At 43.7% G+C, this 21,412-nt stretch overlaps 1 protein-coding gene across 2 annotated transcripts in view; it reads right to left on the minus strand.

Moving 5' to 3' along the window:
• The window catches only part of SCPEP1 (serine carboxypeptidase 1), a 44,938-nt gene that overhangs the window by 15,429 nt on the left and 8,097 nt on the right, over positions 1-21,412 (minus strand). For both annotated transcript variants that reach the window (XR_014326979.1, XM_082861346.1), the window contains exons 4-10: positions 20,206-20,361; positions 19,788-19,862; positions 7,256-7,328; positions 3,073-3,110; positions 2,452-2,580; positions 1,743-1,836; positions 852-965 (exon numbers count right to left, since the gene is read on the minus strand). Coding sequence is in view for 1 of the 2 variants with exons in the window: in XM_082861346.1 (XP_082717472.1) it covers positions 852-965; positions 1,743-1,836; positions 2,452-2,580; positions 3,073-3,110; positions 7,256-7,328; positions 19,788-19,862; positions 20,206-20,361 (679 nt within the window). In the remaining variant the exon portion in view is untranslated. The remainder of the gene's footprint in view (positions 1-851; positions 966-1,742; positions 1,837-2,451; positions 2,581-3,072; positions 3,111-7,255; positions 7,329-19,787; positions 19,863-20,205; positions 20,362-21,412) is intronic.

Raw genomic sequence — 21,412 nt, forward strand, 5'->3', positions numbered from 1 at the left:
GGTCTCTTAGACATGAACAAAACCCTCCTCAGCTTGAGTGTTTCCCCTCCAGGAGTCTGGGGGTCCCACTTACTCACAGCTTCCCTATAAGACTGAGCAGGAACTTACTGGGGTCCCTGAGGACCCCTGTATTTCCCCACTATGACCTTCAGACCAGAAGGCAATAGATGGCAGACCACATCCACATCAGGACGCCTGCAGAGGCCAGCCCGAGAGAGCTTCTCAAACCCTGTCCGAACAGGCCTTTGTCTGGAAGTCTCACCCACAACCAACTATGGCCTTGGGCATGGCTTTTTTTTTTTTTTTGCAGTACGCGGGCCTCTCCCTGTTGTGGCCTCTCCCGTTGCGGAGCACAGGCTCCGGACGCGCAGGCTCAGCGGCCATGGCTCACGGGCCCAGCCGCTCCGCGGCATGTGGGATCTTCCCGGACCGGGGCACGAACCTGCGTCCCCTGCATCGGCAGGCGGACTCTCAACCACTGCGCCACCAGGGAAGCCCTGGGCATGGCTTTTTTAATCTCAGTTTTTTATTATGGAAAACCTCACACTGATACAAAAGTAAAGAGGGTGTGATGATTCCCATGTACTCACTCCTGGCTTCCACTTATAAAAAGTCGCTTCATTTCTCTCCGCAGCCACTTCCCTTACCAACCCCCGATTTTGAACCAATTTTGGCATGTTATTTACTGTCTTTCTATGTTTGCTCATCTATCAATGTCAATACTATTCTACCTGCAACACACTATTGCCACCACCAAAGCCCATTCAACAGATTAAGGCCTTTGAATTTCCACCTTTTTCACCCCCCCCCCAGCTCTACAAAAGACATTTTAATTAGATCACACAAGTTACCTCCCCAGGAGCAATCTTCAGGAATAATTTTGAGTTTCTTTCTGATGGGACCATTCATGAGCTGACTTAAGGCATCCTGCTGTAAGTGTCTCACGTGGCGCTGGAAAAGGTGAACTAAAACAAACTGGTACACGGTGAGTCAAAGGACTGGAAATAAGACCAAGAGAACCTCTTTTCTAAGCGGCCAGGGATGCTGTGTAAGAGGGAGGCCTGCACCTGGAAGAAGAAAAGTGTCCCCCTGATTCCCCCCAGATGGCGGGGGGGTGGGGGGAGTCAGGAACATGTTCAAAGTGGAGATGCTTCATTGGTTTTGATTGCTGCATTTTATGTACTCTGGGGCCACTGAGATTACCCAGCACGGCCAAAGGCAATCAGCTGAGTGGAATCTAGAGGCCTCCTGCAGCTTCTGCGTGGCGGGAGGATACCAGGCATTCAGCACCCGCAGGGAAGACAACTCAATCCAGCCTTCAGAGAACTGACATCGTCATTCAATGTGCAGAAGCTGGTTTCCAAACTTCAAAACACTGTCTAAGTGCAAGAAGCGGATGCAAAAGCCTACCTAGTGCATGACTCCGTCTATGTGAAATGTCCTGAAATGGCAAATGTAGAGAGACTGAAAGCAGATTAGTGGTTGCCTGGGGCTGGGAGTGGGAACGGAAATTGACGGCAGACAGACACGTGGGCTCTTTCTGGGGTGATGGAAATGTGCTAAAACTCGATTGTGGTGATAAGTGCACAACTCTGTAAATAAACTAAAAACCATGGAATTACACACTTAAAATGGGTGAATTTTATGGTACGTAAATTATATATCCATAAAGCTTTTTAAAAAATTGGTTTCCTCTCACACGGAGGCTGAGACAGGGTCTAGCAACTTCAAGGTCCACTCACCTATGTGGCTCTGGGTGAATTCTAGACTCGATTTCATGGTAGACGTGGGAGACGTCTTAGTTAAGATGTTATAGAAGTTCACCCCGTCTGTGTTCTGAGATACAGAAGAAATATATTTGGCTGTTTGTTTTATTTATTCATTATCAAAGTTGCAAAACAGAACGGCACCTGGCTTTCCACCTTATCTGAGGACAGCTTTAACTCTGTACATTTGCTCGGACCAGAAAGAAATGTAGCCCTTAAGGCTCAGAGACCAGCAGTGTCAGCCCAGTCTCCTGGCATAGCGAGCAGCTCATTCCAGTGGAGCTCCGATGCCGCAGGAGGAAACCAAGGGCCTGTGTGTTAATTACCAGGGAAAACTGAGCTACAGAGAGTCCTACATACTCAAGTCCTCAGCCTGTGCATTCCTCCCTCCTGGCTCACTGGGGCCAAAGCACTGCTCGGCAAGGATCCAAACACTTGCCTCTGTGGGACATATTCCTTTTTATAGAAGCCATACCTTCAGTCAAGAGGCAGGCAAGTCTTGCAGGCTGGGTGGCTTTCTGACCCTGTCTTTGCTCAGACTCGTCAGATTTATCGTTTAGTTTGACATCATTTCTCGACTTGTGGGCAGTCTCAGGATAGATCCCAATCCTAACAACGCCAACCAAGGTCCCTTCACCCAAGGGGAAAAGCCAAGCAGGCTGGCCCCGAGCGCGTCCCCTCTTACCTGTTCAATGACCATTTCTGCTTTCCCCCACAGCTCGGTGGCCTCTTTGTAGAGTCTCTTATTTATGGCATCCAGGACTTGTTCTGCAACCCGAGACACCTCTGCCAGACCTTGGTCGTCGAGAAGAGACTGGAACGCAAAGCAAGAACCAAAAGGCCCACTTTGTGAGAGACACAAATCTGGCATGGCTCCAGTTAGGGATGGGTAACAGAAAGAGCGGCAGGAAGGAGAAAGGGGACCGTCCATATTGATGACGGAAATATAGGAAAACGGTAACTGAGTCTAAGTGATGGGTATATGGGTGTTCCCCATGATCTTTCAACTTTTCTGCGTATTTGAAAATGTCTGTAATAAAAAGCTGGGGGGGGGAATTTTAAAATGTGCATTTCTTATAGCTGGAGAAATGGGATAACTGTGCTGCTATTTCTTTAAATTTGTCCCCAAGGCCGGCTGTTGCTTAGGGTCTTTGATTTGATACAGATTATTTGATAAGTCCCTAAGGGGCAATGTCAACCACACAGGCAAACCCAGCTAGCTTTGTCCTTCCTTCGGACAGAGCCAGAAGAGGTCAGCTGGGCTGTTAACCACAGAAGGTGCAGAGCTGGGGACTCATCTACTTACCATGCTGTACAAGTAAGGTCCCCAGGAGAGCACTGAATCTAAAGGAAACCACATAAGAAAATAAGTTTGTTGTGGCTCTGTCCTCCCCACAAAATACCTAACTAGTTTTCCTTCCAAAGCAGAAAGAGACAGAAGAAATGCAGTGGCTTTGGGTCTGAAGGCTCCTTAACTCACCAGGGCCCATGTCTCAGTGGCTGGGAGGTGGGGCGAGGCTGTGGGGGTCTTTCTGGTGACTGGACTAAATGCTACACTCATTTGGCCTGATACTGGCGCAGCCAGTGAGTCGCCAGGGATGGTACCACAGGCGAGCAGTGCGTGTGCAGTGGAGGCCCTCATCTGCAGACTTCTAGACTTTGTGACAGCCTAAAATATTTCCCCACCTTCAGAGTCCTGCTCTGCATCCTGCCTGCTCCTCCAATCTGGGGACGCCAGCTTCCGGCAAGGAGCTAATTAAGGAAGAAGACTAATGACCTCTCAAGTGTCTGTGCTGTAACTGCCAATCAATTCATTTCAATCCCGAAAATGTATTGAGAGTTTACTATGGGCCTAAAGCCAGTAAGGAGCTTTATAAGATATAAACACGAGTAAGACAATACCTGACTTCAAAGAGAATAGTTGGGCTTGGTTTGGACAAGTTCACAACTACCATAACACTAAGTACGGCTAGTGCCGTTGAGAGATGTGCCCAAAAAGTAGCAAGGCCCACAACTTTTTTTTTTTTGGCTTATGTGATTTTCTTCTTCTGTAATTAAAAAAAAAAACTCAAGTATAGTTGATTTCCATCAACGACCACAACTTATAGAGCACATTTGAACACGTCACTCCTTTGCTTAAAAGCCTTCAATGGTTCCCCCTAAGCCCAAGTATCTCAAAGTCTGTTTCAAATAACCCCAGTTCTACAGAACGTTAACCAAAGTATTAGAAGGAAAAATGACTTGGTGGTGAAATACCTTTGGGGTTATGCAAAAGACAACATATTTTTATTTTTTACTGCAGGACTTCTCAGAGCCTTTAATGTACCTGTGAACCGTGAGGAAGTGGCACCAGTATTTGGCACTTCTGAAACTTATTTGGCCATGGAGCCCTTTGCATAGCACTTCATTGGACTGGTATTCTTCAGAGCACACCCTGAGAAATGCAGGCACACCAGGTCCTACAGGACCCAGTTGTCATTCACCTTTCCAGCTAAACCATCAAACCTGTGCCTCAGTTTCTGTTTCTGTTGCCTTTTTTTTTTTTTTTTTGCGGTACGCGGGCCTCTCACTGTTGTGGCCTCTCCCATTGCGGAGCACAGGCTCCGGACGCGCAGGCTCAGCGGCCATGGCTCACGGGACCAGACGCTCTGCAGCATGTGGGATCTTCCCAGACCGGGGCACGAACCCGTGTCCCCTGCATCGGCAGGTGGACTCTCAACCACTGCGCCACCAGGGAAGCCCTTCAGTTTCTTTTTCTTTTTTCTTTTTTTTTTTTTTTTGTGGTACGCAGGCCTCTCCCGTTGCGGAGCACAGGCTCCAGGCGTGCAGGCTCAGCGGCCATGGCTCACGGGCCCAGCCGCTACGCGGCATGTGGGATCTTCCCGGACCGGGGCACGAAACCATGTCCCCTGCATCGACTGGCGGACTCAACCACTACGCCACCAGGGAAGCCCCCCTCAGTTTCTTATAAAGAATCATCTGCAGTTCTCCAATGCATCCCATTCCCTGCTTGATCTAGACCAGGGACTGACAAACTTTTTCTGAAAGAAAGAGATAAATAATAAATATTTCTGGCTTTGCAGGCCAGCTGATCTCTGTTACAACTACTCAACTCTGTTTCGGCAGCCTCCAAAGAGTCAGAAGATATGTAAATAAATAGGTGTGACTGTGTCCCAGTAAAAACTTTATTTACTAAAGCAGAGTGGCAGGACAGAATTTGACTTGGAGGCCGTAGTTGCTGAACTCTGATGAGGACCTCTGATGTCCAGTAGAACTTTCTGCAATGATGGAAATGTTCTATATCTTTTTCTTTTTCTTCCACACCGCAAGGCTTGTGGGATCGTAGTTCCACGACCAGGGACTGAACCCGTGCCCCCTGCTGTGGAAGCACAGAGTCCTAACCCACTGGACCGCCAGGGAACTCTCAAAATGTTCTGTATCTGTGTGGTCCAAAACAATAGTCAACAGCCACATGTGGCTATTGGGCACTTTGAAATTGTGGGTAGTACAAATGAAAGGTGGAAAATTTTATGTATATTTATTAATGTAAATAGTCATATGTGGCTACGGCTACCATACTGAACTGTGCAGATCTTCTTGAAGAAATGAAGCATGTCTGCATCTTTCCTAGCACCCAACAAAACAACTACTCCCTAGCAAGCAATTAATAATTGCTTGTGAAAATTAATAGTACTTCTTCAAAAAAGAGAGTACTTCTGGGGTGGAAGAGTGATACGTAAGGTGGATCTGGAAGAAGGGATCAAGGCGGACCTGGAAGGAGGGATTAAGAGCTGGGCAGGAAGATTCAAAAGGGGAGGTGGGTCACAACGTGAATTCGGGAGATTTTGGACCAGATGAAGAGCACATGCAAAGCCATGAGGCTAACTTACTGGTCTCAGGGAGGAATGCAGGGTAATGGTTAAGTGCATGGATTCCACTGCCTGCTGCCTTCATGTGCATCCTGGCTTTAGCTGTGTGACTTTAGGAAGATTGCTTAACCTCTCTGAGTCTCCATTTCATCACCTCCAAAACTAGGATAATAATACCATCCATCCCATGGAGCTGTTGCAAGCATTAAGTGAAGTTAACACATGAAAAGTGTTTAGTGTTATTAACACAGCTGTGATGAGACCCTCGAAGGAAGTGTGAGGCCAGGACCGTCACTCTGAGTGAGACACCTGTCAGGAAACCTGCTGACTCCCTCACGCCTCAGGTCAAGGCTTCTGCAACATCTTGGCATCCTAGGAAGTACATCCAGGAAGGAAACACAAAGAGCAGCCCTTTTCACAATGCGGACTGAGCTTTCAGTTCTGTCCTTTAACCCCTGCCCTGGAGATGCCAAGAACGAGAGCAAGAATAACCATTCCAAGCAGCTTCAGAATGTCTTGAATCCATCAGGGACATACCTCTGTAACAAGCCAAATTTCTATCTTTTAAGGGAAAAATATTACCTTTTATAAATTATTATTTTTAAAAACCTGAGGCATCATCACAAACCATAGACATACATTTAGAAGAGTTTCGATTAACACATCCACTCATGTAACCACCACCCAACGAGAGCCTAAAAAGTTCCTTCGTGTCCCTTTCCAGCTTACTCCCCTCCCTATTTCAGAGGCAACTTCTCTTCTGAAATCTAACTCTACCGTTTGGTTTTGCCTGTGAAAAGTCACCTTTTGTTAGGTTAGGGCAGTAGTTCCTAACCGTGGTGATTTTGTCCCCTGGGGACATTTGGCAATATGTCTGGAGATATTGTTGGTTGCCAAGCTGGGGTGGAAATACTGGCATCTAACGGGCAGAGATGCTGCTAACATCCTTCACTGCACAGGACACGCCCTCCACAACAAAGAATCACATGACGCTCAAAACATCAACATTGCTGAGATTTAGAAATCCTCACTAGAGTTAACCCTACCACAGTGACTATTTCAGATGCCTGAAGCCACACCCTGGGTGTATACAATCCAAACAACTTTTATCTATACTCCCAACGAGGATGCTCCGGTTATGAAACTTCAAACCTGTGAGTTACAGGACCAGATGGTAGCCCCGCCTCACCATCAAAATGAGCAACAGGTGGGAATTTCACCCCAAATGCTCATGTTAGCATAAGGATGGTGGACAGGACGAGATGACAAACAGACTTGGGTTTGTATCCTGCCCAGGCAACTCATTCTGTGTGTCAGAGGGCAAATTCCATCATCTTTCTACGTCTCTAGAATGTCTTCAACTGTAAAATTTGGTTCTTTTGTTGTGAAAATCAAATAAGAGACCTCGGTTCAGCCTGTAGCAGTCCACGGTAGGTGCACTGTAAGTGAGTTCTCACTCCTGAATTTCTTGGAATACTCCTGGAGCAAACATTTTCTGTGTTGACTTTTTCAAGGACCCAGAGAATTCCATTGCCTTGTTCTTTGATCTAGATACCACAGCCCAAAGTCCCGAAGGGTAGGGAAAGGGACTTTTAAAATGTCTGAAAATTCCCTACTTACCGATGGGAGAGATCCAGGAATCACCTAAAGCAACCCCGGCAAAGTTGCACTGGATGATCCCTTGCTGAGTGGCCTGAAAGAGAAGCCAAGAAATGTCCTTGTCAAGAAGACCCAGGGGCCTCCATCCCTTCCTCAACAGGAGGGAGCCAGGCCTTTAGACACTGCCTTTCCTGAGCAGAGACAGCTCCTGCCCACCCAGGATACCCTGGCTATCCAAAGACAACAGATGCCCACTAGAGGGCAAGGGTAACTCTTTCCTGCTGCCATTTGCAAAATGAGTAGGAACTGTTTGAGTTTTCCCAAGGGTGTTGGCAGGATGTGCGGGGGACCTGGTGTAGCTCCTATCTCTTCCTTAGAAGGAACGCTGGCACTCTTTCCCCTGGAGGTCTCTGATTTCTCACAAGGTGCTCTGGGGGCTCTCTGGGTACAATCGCCACTGTCTCCAGTGGTCACTGGAGAGCTGGGAGGCCTCCTCAGAAGGTCCTTGAGGGTGGGATGGATGCCTTAGGACTGGGAACTCATGCCCCCTGCTGCTTTTATCCATTTAAAAGGAATTCATCTGCCCAGTAGCAGAACATTGGAAACAACTGAAATATTTATCAATCCGGTGGGCTAAATTAATTACGGTTATTTCCATGGTGCATGATGCAGCTTACAAAAAGGAATGAGGGGCTTCCCTGGTGGCGCAGTGGTTGAGGGTCTGCCTGCCGATGCAGGGGACACGGGTTCGTGCCCCGGTCCGGGAAGATCCCACATGCCACGGAGCGGCTGGGCCCGTGAGCCGTGGCCACTGAGCCTGTGCATCCGGAGCCTGTGCTCCGCCAACGGGAGAGGCCACAACAGTGAGAGGCCCACGTGCCGCAAAAAACAAACGAACAAACAAAAGGAATGAGAAGGCTTTTTATGGTCCAATATAAAAAGATCTCCAGGGTATATTGTTAAAGTAAAAAAGAGACATGTAGAAGAGTGTGCAGTATATACAATCATTTGTATAAAAATGGGGGAAAAGAATATACATGAACTAGCTTACATAGGCATGAAATACTCCGAAAAGGTACAGAAAAAACTAATAGAGGTTGCCTTGGGCAGGGGACAGAGGCAAGACGGACATTTTTTTTTCTTTTTTGCGGTACGCGGGCCTCTCACTGTTGTGGCCTCTACCGTTGCGGAGCACAGGCTCCGCGGCCATGGCTCACGGGCCCAGCCGCTCCGCGGCATGAGGGATCCTCCCGGACCGGGGCACGAACCCGTGTCCCCTGCATCGGCAGGCGGACTCTCAACCACTGCGCCACCAGGGAAGCCTGAGACGGATAATTTTTATATCACACCTTTTACATATTTTGAATTTTGAATTATGTGAATGCACAAGCTATTCAGAGATCTAAAATAAGAAAACAATGAATAGCCTGACTTTGAACACTGGTAATAAAAGAGAAAAAATTATGCCATTATTTGGCTTTTCCAAAAGGAACTTATTTCAAGTAACTTAAATAGTACCAGCTGATGAGGAAAAGTTCCACTTTATAGGAGAATACCAGCTAACAAATGTGAACAAAATGAAGGGAGGAGAAAACCATCATTTGGAAACTCCTAATGAAATTACTGACTTGAGTAAGAATTAAAAATTGATGTTAAAACCGTTATTCAGCGAAAGATGGATGAAGAACTGGACATCCATGTCAGGTGAAAATAACACCACTCAGATCACTTTCCGTCCAGGCGGAGGGTATAGGAGTTCACTGGAGGGATCAGACTATATCTGGTTATTATGTGCCCTCTGATTCAAAGCAAAATGAAGTGCACAGCATTCCCTACGTCAGAGGCTGGCAATTTTTTCTATAAGGGGCAGATATTAAATATTCTAGGCTTTGTAGAACAAAAGTCTACTACGTTGCAGTTACTCAACTCTGCCACTGTACTGCTAAAGCAGCCACAAGCAATATGTAAACAAGTGAGAGTTCTAATAAAACTTTATTTGTGGAGGAGCGTCAAGATGGCGTAAGAGTAAGACGTGGAAATCACCTTCCTCCCCACAAATACATCAGAAATACATCTACATGTGGAACAACTCCTACAGAACACCTACTGAATGCTGGCAGAAGACCTCAGACCTCCCAAAAGGCAAGAAACTCCCCACGTACCTGGGTAGGGCAAAAGAAAAAACAGACAAAAGAATAGGGACGGGACCTGCACCAGTGGGAGGGAGCTGTGAAGGAGGAAAGGTTTCCAGACACTAGAAGCCCCTTCGCGGGCGGAGACTGCGGGTGGCGGAGGGGGAAAGCTTCGGAGCCACAGAGGAGAGCGCAGCAACAGGGGTGCGGAGGGCAAAGCGGAGAGATTCCCGCACAGAGGATCAGTGCCGACCAGCACTCACCAGCCCAAGAGGCTTGTCTGCTCACCCGCTGGAACAGGCGGGGGCTGGAAGCTGAGGCTCGGGCTTCGGAGGTCAGATCCCAGGGAGAGGACTGGGGTTGGCGGTGTGAACACAGCCTGAAGGGGGCTAGTGCACCACGGCTAGCTGGGAGGGAGTCCGGGAAAAGTCTGCAGCTGCCGAAGAGACAAGAGACTTTTTCTTGCCTCTGTTTCCTGTTGCGCGAGGAGAGGGGATTAAGAGCGCTGCTTGAAGGAGCTCCAGAGACGGGCGTGAGCCGTGGCTAAAAGCGTGGACCCCAGAGACAGGAATGCGACGCTAAGGCTGCTGCTGCCGCCACCAAGCAGCCTGTGTGCAGCACAGGTCACTCTCCACACCTCCCCTCCTGGGAGCCTGTGCAGCCCGCTACTGCCAAGGTCCCGTGATCCGGGGACAACTTCCCCGGGAAAACGCACGGCGTGCCTCAGGCTGGTGCAACGTCATGCCGGCCTCTGCCGTCGCAGGCTTGCCCCACATCCGTACCCCGCCCTCCTCCCGGCCTGAGTGAGCCAGAGCCCCCCCAATCACCTGCTCCTTTAACCTCATCATGTCTGAGCGGGAACAGATGCCCTCAGGCGACCTACACAAAGAGGCGGGGCCAAATCCAAAGCTGAGCCCCGGGAACTGTGCAAACAGAGAAGAGAAAGGGAAATCTCTCCCAGCAGCCTCAGGAGCAGCGGATTAAAGCTCCACAATCAACTTGATGTACCTGCATCTGTGGAATACCTGAATAGACAACCAATCATCCCAAATTGAGCAGGTGGGCTTTGGGAACAACGATATATATATATATATATTTTTTTTTTTCCCTTTTTCTCTTTTTGTGAGTATGTGCATGCTTCTGTGTGTGATTTTGTCTGTATAGCTTGGCTCTTACAATTTGTCCTAGGGTTCTGTCTGTCCATTTTTCTTCACAGTATAGTTCTTAGCGCTTGTTATCATTGTTGGATTTGCTTTTTGGTTTGGTTGCTCTCTTCTTTCTTTCTCTCTTTTTTTATTAATTTAAAAAAATTTTAATAATTATTTTTAATTTTAAAGACTTTATTTTATTTTACTTTCTTTTATCTTCTTCTTTCTTTCTTTTCTCCCTTTTATTCTGAGCCGTGTGGATGACGGGCTCTTTGTGCTCCAGCCAGGCGTCAGGGCTGTGCCTCTCAGGTGGGAGAGCCAAGTTCAGGACACTGATTCACAAGAGACCTCCCAGCACCACGTAATATCAAATGGCGAAAATCTCCCAGAGATCTCCATCTCAACACCAAGACCCAACTCCACTCAACAACCACCAAACTACAGTGCTGGACACCCTATGCCAAACAACTAGCAAGACAGGAACACAACCCCACCCATTAGCAGAGAGGCTGCCTAAAATCATAGTAAGGCCACAGACACCACAAAACACAATACCAGACGTGGAACTGCCCAACAGAAAAACAAGATCCAGCCTCATCCACCAGAACACAGGCACTAGGTTCCCTCCACCAGGAAGCCTACACAACCCACTAAACCAACCTTAACCACTGGGGACAGACACCAAAAACAACGGGAACTACGAACCTGCAGCCTGTGAAAAGGAGACCCCAAACACAATAAGATAAGCAAAATGAGAAGACAGAAAAACACACAGCAGATGAAGGAGCAAGGTAAAAACCCACCAGACCTAACAAATGAAGAGGAAATAGGCAGTCTACCTGAAAAAGAATTCAGAATAATGATAGTAAAGATGATCCAAAATCTTGGACATAGAATAGAGAAAATGCAAGAAACAATTATCAAGGACCTAGAAGAACTAAAGAGGGAACAAACAATGATGAACAACACAATAAGTGAAATTAAAAATTCTCTAGAAGGGGTCAGTAGCAAAATAACTGAGGCAGAAGAACGGATAAGTGACCTGGAAGATAAAATAGTGGAAATAACTACTGCAGAGCAGAATAAAGAAAAAAGAATGAAAGAACTGAGGACAGTATCAGAGACCTCTGGGACAACATTAAACGCACCAACATTCGAATTATAGGGGACCCAGAAGAAGAAGAGAAATAGAAAGGGACTGAGAAAATATATGAAGAGATTATAGTTGAAAACTTCCCTAATTTGGGAAAGGAAATAGTTAATCAAGTCCAGGAAGCACAGAGAGTCCCATACAGGATAAATACAAGGAGGAACATGCCAAGACACATACTAATCAAACTATCAAAAATTAAATACAGGGCTTCCCTGGTGGCGCAGTGGTTGAGAGTCCGCCTGCCGATGCAGGGGACACGGGTTCGTGCCCCAGTCTGGGAAGATCCCACATGCCGCGGAGCGGCTGGGCCCGTGAGCCATGGCCGCTGAGCCTGCGCGTCCGGAGCCTGTGCTCCGCAATGGGAGAGGCCACAGCAGTGAGAGGCCCGCGTACCGCAAAAAGAAAAGAAAAGAAAAAAAAATTAAATACAAAGAAAAAAATATTAAAAGCAGCAAGGGAAAAACAACAAATAACACACAAGGGAATCCCCATAAAGTTAACAGCTGATCTTTCACCAGAAACTCTACAAGCCAGAAGTGGGTGGCAGGACATATTAAACTGATGAAGGAGAAAAATCTACAACCAAGATTACTCGAACCAGCAAGGATCACATTCAGATTTGACAGAGAAATTAAAAACTTTACAGATAAGCAAAAGCTAAGAGAATTCAGCACCACCAAACCAACTTTACAACAAATGCTAAAGGAACTTCTCTAGGCAGGAAACACAAGAGAAGGAAAAGACCTACAATAACAAACCCAAAACAATTAGGAAAATGGTCATAGGAACATACATATAGATAATTACCTTAAATGTAAATGGATTAAATGCTCCAACCAAAAGACATAGACTGGCTGAATGGATACAAAACAAGACCCATATATATGCTGTCTACAAGAGACCCACTTCAGACCTAGGGACACATACAGACTGAAAGTGAGGGGATGGAAAAAGATATTCCATGCAAATGGAAATCAAAAGAAAGCTGGAGTAGCAATTCTCTTATCAGACAAAATAGACTTTAAAAAAAGACTATTACAAGAGAAAAAGAAGGACATTACATAATGATCAAGGGATCAATCCAAGAAGAAGATATAACAATTGTAAATGTTTATGCACCCAACATAGGAGCACCTCAATACATAAGGCAAATACTAACAGCCATAAAAGGGGAAATTGACAGTAACACAATCATAGTAGGGGACTTTAACACCCCATTTTCACCAATGGACAGATCATCCAAAATGAAAATAAATAAGGAAACACACACTTTAAATGATACATTAAACAAGATGGACTTAATTGTTATTTATAGGACATTCCATCAAAAACAACTGAATACACATTTTTCTCAAGTGCTCATGGAACATTCTCCAGGATAGATCATATCTTGGGTCACAAATCAAGCCTTGGTATTTAAGAAAACTGAAATCGTATTATGTATCTTTCCGACCACAATGCTATGAGACTAGATATCAATTACAGGAAAAAACCTGTAAAAAATACAAACACATGGAGGCTAAACGTGATACAAACTTAATAAACTTAATACAAAACTTAATAAACTTAATACAGACTTAATAAACTTAATACAAAAATACAAACACATGGAAGCTATACTTAATAACCAAAAGATCACTGAAGAAATGAAAGAGCAAAACAAAAAATACCTAGAAACAAATGACATTGAAAACATGATGACCCAAATCCTATGGGATGCAGCAAAAGCAGTTCTAAGAGGGAAGTTTATAGAAATACAATCCTACCTTAAGAAACAAGAAACATCTCAAATAAACAACCTAAAATTACACCGAAAGCAATTAGAGAAAGAAGAACAAAAGAACCCCAAAGTTAGCAGAGGGCAAGAAATCATAAAGATCAGATCAGGAATAAATGAAAAAGAAATGAAGGAAACGATAGCAAAGACCAATAAAACTAAAAGCTGGTTCTTTGAGAAGATAAACAAAATTGATAAACCATTAGACAGACTCATCAAGAAAAAAAGGGAGAAGACTCAGATCAATAGAATTAGAAATGAAAAAGGAGAAATAAAAACTGACACTGCAGAAATACAAAGGATCATGAGAGATTACTACAAGCAACTCTGTGCCAATAAAATGGACAACCTGGAGAAATGGACAAATTCTCAGAAATGCACAACCTTCCGAGACTGAACCAGGAAGAAACAGAAAATATGAACAGACCAACCACAAGCACTGAAATTGAAACTGTGATTAAAAATCTTCCAACAAACAAAAGCCCAGGACCAGATGGCTTCACAGGCAAATTCTATCAAACACTTAGAGAAGAGCTAACACCTATCCTTCTCAAACTCTTCCAAAATATAGCAGAGGGAGGAACACTCCCAAACTCATTCTACAAGGCCACCATCACCCTGATACCAAAGCCAGACAAAGATGTCACAAAGACAGAAAACTACAGGCCAATATCACCAATGAACATAGATGCAAACATCCTCAACAAAATACTAGCAAACAGAATCCAACAGCACATTAAAAGGATCATGCACCATGATCAAATGGGGTTTATTCCAGGAATGCAAAGATTTTTCAATATATGCAAATCAATCAATGTGATACACCAAATTAACAAACTGAAGGAGAAAAACCATATGATCCTCTCAATAGATGCAGAGAAAGCTTTTGACAAAATTCAACACCCATTTATCATAAAAACCCTCCAGAAAGTAGGCATAGAGTGAAATTTCCTCAACATAATAAAGGCCATCTATGACAAATCCACAGCCAACATCGTCCTCAATGGTAATAAACTGAAACCATTCCCACTAAGATCAGGAACAAGACAAGGTTGCCCACTCTCACCACTCTTATTCAACATAGTTTTGGAAGTTTTAGCCACAGCAATCAGAGAAGAAAAATAAAAGGAATTGAAATCGGAAAAGAAGAAGTAAAACTGTTACTATTTGCAGATGACATGATACTATACATAGAGAATCCTAAAGATGCTACCAGAAAACTACTAGAGGTAATCAATGAATCTGGTAAAGTAGCAGGATACAAAATTAATGCACAGAAATCTCTGGCATTCTTGTACACTAGTGATGAAAAATCTGAAAGTGAAATTAAGAAGACACTCCCATTTACCATTGCAACAAAAAGAATAAAATGTCTAGGAAAAAAACCTACCTAAGGAGACAAAAGACCTGTATACAGAAAATTGTAAGACACTGATGAAAGAAATTAAGGATGATACAAATAGATGGAGAGATATACCATGTTCTTGGATTGGAAGAATCAACATTGTGAAAATGAGTCTATTACCCAAAGCAATCTACAGGTTCAATGCAATCCCTATCAAACTACCACAGGTATTTTTCACAGAACTAGAACAAAAAATTTCACAAGTTGTATGGAAACACAAAAGACCCCGAATAGCCAGAGCAATCTTGAGAACAAAAAACAGAGCCGGAGGAATCAGGCTTCCGGACTTCAGGCTATACTACAAAGCTACAGTAATCAAGACAGTATGGTACTGGCACAAAAACAGAAATATACATCAATGGAACAGGACAGAAAGCCCAGAGATAAACCCATGCACATATGGTCACCTTATCTTTGATAAAGGAGGCAAGCATATACAGTGGAGGAAAGAGAGCCTCTTCAATAAGTGGTGCTGGGAAAACTGGACAGGTACATGTAAATGTATGAGATTAGAACACTCCCTAACACCATACACAAAAATAAGCTCAAAATGGATTAAAGACCTAAATGTAAGGCCAGACACTATCAAAGTCTTAGAGGAAAACATAGGCAGAACACTACATGACAGAAATCACAGCAAGATCCTTTTTGACCCACCTCCTAGAGAAATGGAAATAAAACCAAAAATAAACAAATGGGACCTAATGAAACTTAAAAGCTTTTGCACAGCAAAGGAAACCATAAACAAGACCAAAAGACAACCCTCAGAATGGGAAAAAATATTTGCAAATGAAGCAACTGACAAAGGATTAATCTCCAAAATTTACAAGAGGGTCATTCAGCTCAATATCAGAAAAACTAACAACCCAATCCAAAAATGGGTAGAAGACCTAAACAGACATTTTTCCAAAGAAGATATACAGATTGCCAAGAAACACATGAAAGAATGCTCAACATCATTAATCATTAGAGAAACGCAAATCAAAACTACAATGAGATATCATCTCAGACCGGTCAGAATGGCCATCATAAAAAAATGTACAAACAATAAATACTGGAGAGGGTGTGGAGAAAAGGGAACCCTCTTGCACTGTTGGTGGGAATTTAATTTGATACAGCCACTATGGAGAACAGTATGGAGGTTCCTTAAAAAACTACAAATAGAACTACCAAATGACCCAGCAATCCCACTACTGGGCATATACCCTGAGAAAACCATAATTCAAAAAGAGTCATGTACCAAAATGTTCATTGCAGCTCTATTTACAATAGCCAGGACATGGAAGCAACCTAAGTGTCCATCAACAGATGAATGGATAAAGAAGTTGTGACACATATATACAGTGGAATATTACTAAGCCATAAAAAGAAACAAAATTGAGTTATTTGTAGTGAGGTGGATGGACCTAGAGTCTGTCATACAGATTGAAGTAAGTCAGAAAGAGAAAAACAAATACCATATTCTAACACACATATATGGAACATTAAAAAAAAAAAGTTCTGAAGAACCTACGGGCAAGACGGGAATAAAGACACAGACCTAGTAGAGCATGGACTTGAGGATATGGTGATGGAGAAGGGTAAGCTGGGACAAAGTGAGAGAGTGGCATGGACATATATACACTACCAAACGTAAAATAGACAGCTAGTGGGAAGCAGCCACAAAGCACAGGGAGATCAACTTGGTGCTTTGTGACCACCTAGAGGGGTGGGATAGGGAGGGTGGGAGGGAGGGAGATGCAAGAGGGAAGAGATATGGGGACATATGTATATGAATAACTGATTCACTCTGTTATAAAGCAGAAACTAACACACCATTGTAAAGCAGTTATACTCCACTAAAGATGTTAAAAAAAATAAAATAAAATATCATTACAAAAAAACCCAGCTTTATTTTTGGACCTTGAAATTTGATTTTCACACAATTTTCATGTGTCATGAAATATTATTCTTCTTTTAATCCACCCCACCGCACCACTGTCACTCGATAATGTAAAAACCATTCTTAGCTCATGAGTCGTATAAAAGCAGGTGGTGGACTGAATTTGACCTATAGGCCATCGTTTCCTGAAATCTGACCTATTATAATATATTCTCTTCAAAACTTTTACCTTGAATGCATCAGGCCTTTAACTATGACCTCCAGTTTTGTAGGAAACACGATGAAGAGAGGAATAAACTAAATTACACCATGAAGATGCTACCACACAATTCCAGAAAATGGGATATTCTGTTAGTCTGGTTTCTTTATCAAATGGGGGTCATAAAAAAGGAACTGTGTTAGATGAAAACGGACTTTAGGGACATCCCAGCCACATGTAATTCACGGATCTGGACTGAGTCCTGGCTTAAACAAACTGACCACAAAGGACGTGTTGGGATTATTAAAGCCTGAATATTTGAGATGAAAGTTTACTGAAGTAGGAAAGGGAGGACTAGTAACGGAAGGAAGCAGGCTACAGACATTATGTATACTACTATCTCCTATTGGTTAAAAAATTTACTTATTTCTAAAAGCGCAGAAAAAGATTTAAAGGCTATACACTGAAGTGTTAACAATGGTGATCTCTTTTTAATTCTTTTAATTTGTGCTTGCTGTATTTTCTAATTTTATGTTATGTACCTATACTGCTTCTTATAAAAGGTTCATTTTTAAAGAGAATTAATAAATCTTAAAAAAAAAGCTCATACTGTATAACACGAGGAATATAGCCAATATTTTACTATAGAGTATAATCTTTATAAATTGTGAATCACTATATTGTATATGTGTAACTTATATAATACTGTACATCAACTATACTTCAATTAAAAAAAGCTCATACTAGCTCACTGTAAAAAGTTTAATCACAGAAGGAGACAGGAGAAAATGTGAAAAAACTCCTACCTCTGCCCCACCTGCACCCTCACGCTCACTAACCAGTTAACATGGTATATATCCTTCTAACTCCTTTCTTTGTTTTCACAAGCATATATATATACATATGCACAGATCTACCCATTCTTTCTGATGGCTTCAAAGTGTCCATCACGGAAGGATCCACGTATTTCATTTAAGTAATCCTCTACACACAGCCACTGATCTTGTTTTCCGTTTATGGACATTATAAGCAACGATGAACTTAACATCCTCTGACACACACACATGTATAAGTATTCCCACAGGACAGATTCCTGGAAGTGAAATTATTGGGTCAAAGGGCACATACATTTTAAAAGTTTATAGATACTGCCAAAGTGCCCTTTTACAATGATTTACCAGTTCTCATTCCCATCAAACGTGCACAAGAGCACTTATTTCCCTGACTGCTTACCAAAACTGGGGGTTACCAAATTTTTACTTTATTTTATTTATTTATTTTTTTGGCCATGCCATGTGGCATGCGGGATCTTAGTTCCCTGACCAGGAATCGAACCCGTGCCCCCTGCAGTGGAAGCGTGGAGTGCTAATCACTGGACCCCCAGAGACCTCCCACCAATTTTTAAAAATATTTGCAAATCTCACAGATTTGACTTACTACTAAAAGTTGAACATTGTTCACATGTCCATAGGCAGTTTGCATTTCTTCTATAAATTGTTTGCCCATATTTTCTGGCCAATATCCTATTAGAATATTATCTTTTTTTTTTTTTTTGTGGTACGCGGGCCTCTCACTGTTGTGGCTTCTCCCGTTGCGGAGCACAGGCTCCGGACGCGCAGGCTCAGCGGCCATGGCTCACGGGCCTAGCCGCTCCGCGGCATGTGGGATCCTCCCGGACCGGGGCACGAACCCGCATCCCCTGCATTGGCAGGCGGACTCTCAACCACGGCGCCACCAGGGAAGCCCCCTAGAATATTATCTTCTTTAATGAACTTACTGATGTGAATACTACTTCTACTATATATTTATTTGTGTGTATATATCTTTTAAAATTGTTTATGAAACTCTAATTAGTTTTAAATTTCTATGTGGTCTAAATACGTCAAACTTATTCTTTTTGCTTTTGGGTGTTTCATCTTATGAAGGAAAAGCAAGTTTTTCGTACCCAAGATTATAAAACTTTTCTCCTGTATTTTCAGGTTCTCTTACAGTATTGATTTTTATGTTTAGATTTTTAATCTATCAAGAACTGATGTTTCGGGGCTTCCCTGTTGGCGCAGTGGTTAAGAATCTGCCTGCCAATGCAGGGGACACGGGTTCAAGCCCTGGTCTGGGAAGATCCCACATGCCGCGGAGCAACTAAGCCTGTGCACCACAACTACTGAGCCTGTGCTCTAGAGCCCGTGAGCCACAACTACTGAAGCCCTCACACCTAGAGCCTGTGCTCTGCAACAAGAGAAGCCACCGCAATGAGAAGCCCGCGCAATGCAACAAAGAGTAGCCCCCGCTCGCCACAACTAGAGAAAGCCCGTGGACAGCAACAAAGACCCAACGCAGCCAAAAATAAAATAAATAAAATATATAATTAAAAAAATAAAAAGAACTGATGTTTCATGTAAGGCAAGAATCTAACTTTACTATTTTCCAAAGTGATAGCCACTTGTCTCCATATCATTTACTGAACATTCTGTTTTCCTCAATGATTTGAAATACCATCTTATCATTTATATGTTCATATGTAAGTATGATACATATGTATGTGTTATAAACATACACAGATACATATACATAAGTATATATAAAATATGTTTCTAGATTCTTTAGCCTGATGCATGTATCTGCATTTCTCTGTTGCTATGCCAGCCGCAAATTGCTTTACTCGCTTAGCTGTATAGCCTGTTCGATATCTGGTGGGGCAAACTTCATTGTTCTTTTTGAAACTTTTCATGGTTATTATTACAGACTTACTCTGTATGTACAAGGTCCTATTCAAAGAATATTCAATTATCAGGTGACTATCACAAGTAAGATAATGAGTTTCTGTCCAACATCAAAACAAAGTCATCTTCCTTGTTACCTTATAAAGTTCTAGAGCAATGCCAGCAGCCATTTTTCCTCCATAGGACTCTGAGAAAATGTAGAATGGAATCGTCTAGGAAGAAAAGGAATTTACAAAGAATTAAATATCCTGAATGTCTTTTAATTCACACGAATCAATTTCAAATTTCTATTGCATGTAATGGCCAGACAAAACAAATCTGCTTTTGCTGATCTTTCCTCCCATATCTGATTATTATGTTTAATTAGAATATTGGCTGCAGGGTCATTTTTTTCAAGCTAAAACCACCTTTAGTGATGACTGAAACAGAAGCCCACAATCTGATCCTGGGTGCAAAAAGGTTTTCTCTGGAATCAGCTAGGCATGTAACTCTTGGGGAAGTTTGCATCTGATGGATGCAGTGCTGCAACTGCTAGCCCCCTCTGAGCTTGCTTACCTGGAATTCTTTGTGGCATTCAAAGAAAGTCTTCAGGAGAACCATCATGTCTGATGCCACCATGGCCAGGTCTTTGGTGTATGCGTCACTCTTGTTCACATAACTGAACCCAGTGCCCACTGGGTTATCCACAAACAGGAGACTGGCCGACTGGAGCTACAAGCCACAGAGGAAAGTCAAATGTTGCAATCAGGGGCTTCCCTGGTGACGCAGTGGTTGAGAGTCCGCCTGCCAATGCACGGGACACGGGTTCATGTCCCGGTCCGGGAAGATCCCACATGCCGCGGAGCTGCTGGGCCCGTGAGCCATGGCCGCTGAGCCTGCGCGTCCAGAGCCTGTGCTCTGCAACGGGAGAGGCCACAACGGTGAGAGGCCCGCGTACCGCAAAAAAAAAAAAAAAAAAAGTTGCAATCAGCCAGCCAGTCACCAACTATCTTCTGATCACCTTATATGAGCTCAACAAAAACCACACATGTGAGGATATCAGTGTGGTTATGATCTGTTACTAAAATGTATTAAAAAAAAAAATGGGGGGGCTTCCCTGATGGCGTAGTGGTTGAGAGTCTGCCTGCCGACGCAGGGGACACGGGTTCGTGCCCCGGTCCGGAAAGATCCCACATGCCGTGGAGCAGCTGGGCCCGTGAGCCATGGCCGCTGAGCCTGCGCGTCTGGAGCCTGTGCTCCGCAATGGGAGAGGCCACAACAGTGAGAGGCCCGCGTACCACAAAAAAAAAAAAAAAATTGAAACAGGAACACGGACTAGTATAGCAAAGAAAGGCAAAGAAAAGGAGAAGCAAGAAGGAAAAATTAACATATACACAGGGATCGAAGCATCTAGGCTGTTACTTTCAGACACTACAGATGTCCTGAATGTAATTCATTCGTGCAGGTAGAACCATGCAGTGTCAGTCTGAGCAACAGCTCGAAGCAGTGAGAGGTCGGAATGCCACACGTCTGTTTTCTTCAAGATGAATCCAGTTTCCACATTGGCCTGGCTTTGCTGAACACTACAAGAACAGAATTTATTCTAACACCTTTCCCAAAGAGGTTTAGAGTTATAGAATTTTACATCCTGAAGGATCCCTAGTGATGACACACTACAGCCATGTCCTTTACTGATCAGGACATTAAAGCCCAGAAAGGCCCAGGACTTGTCCAAGGTCACAAAGTTGGATAGGTAATGGCAGTGTCAGGACCAAGGCCAGCA

This window comes from Leucopleurus acutus, assembly GCF_964270905.1.
Source record: "Leucopleurus acutus genome assembly, chromosome: 19".
NCBI classification, from domain to species: Eukaryota; Metazoa; Chordata; class Mammalia; order Artiodactyla; family Delphinidae; genus Leucopleurus; species Leucopleurus acutus.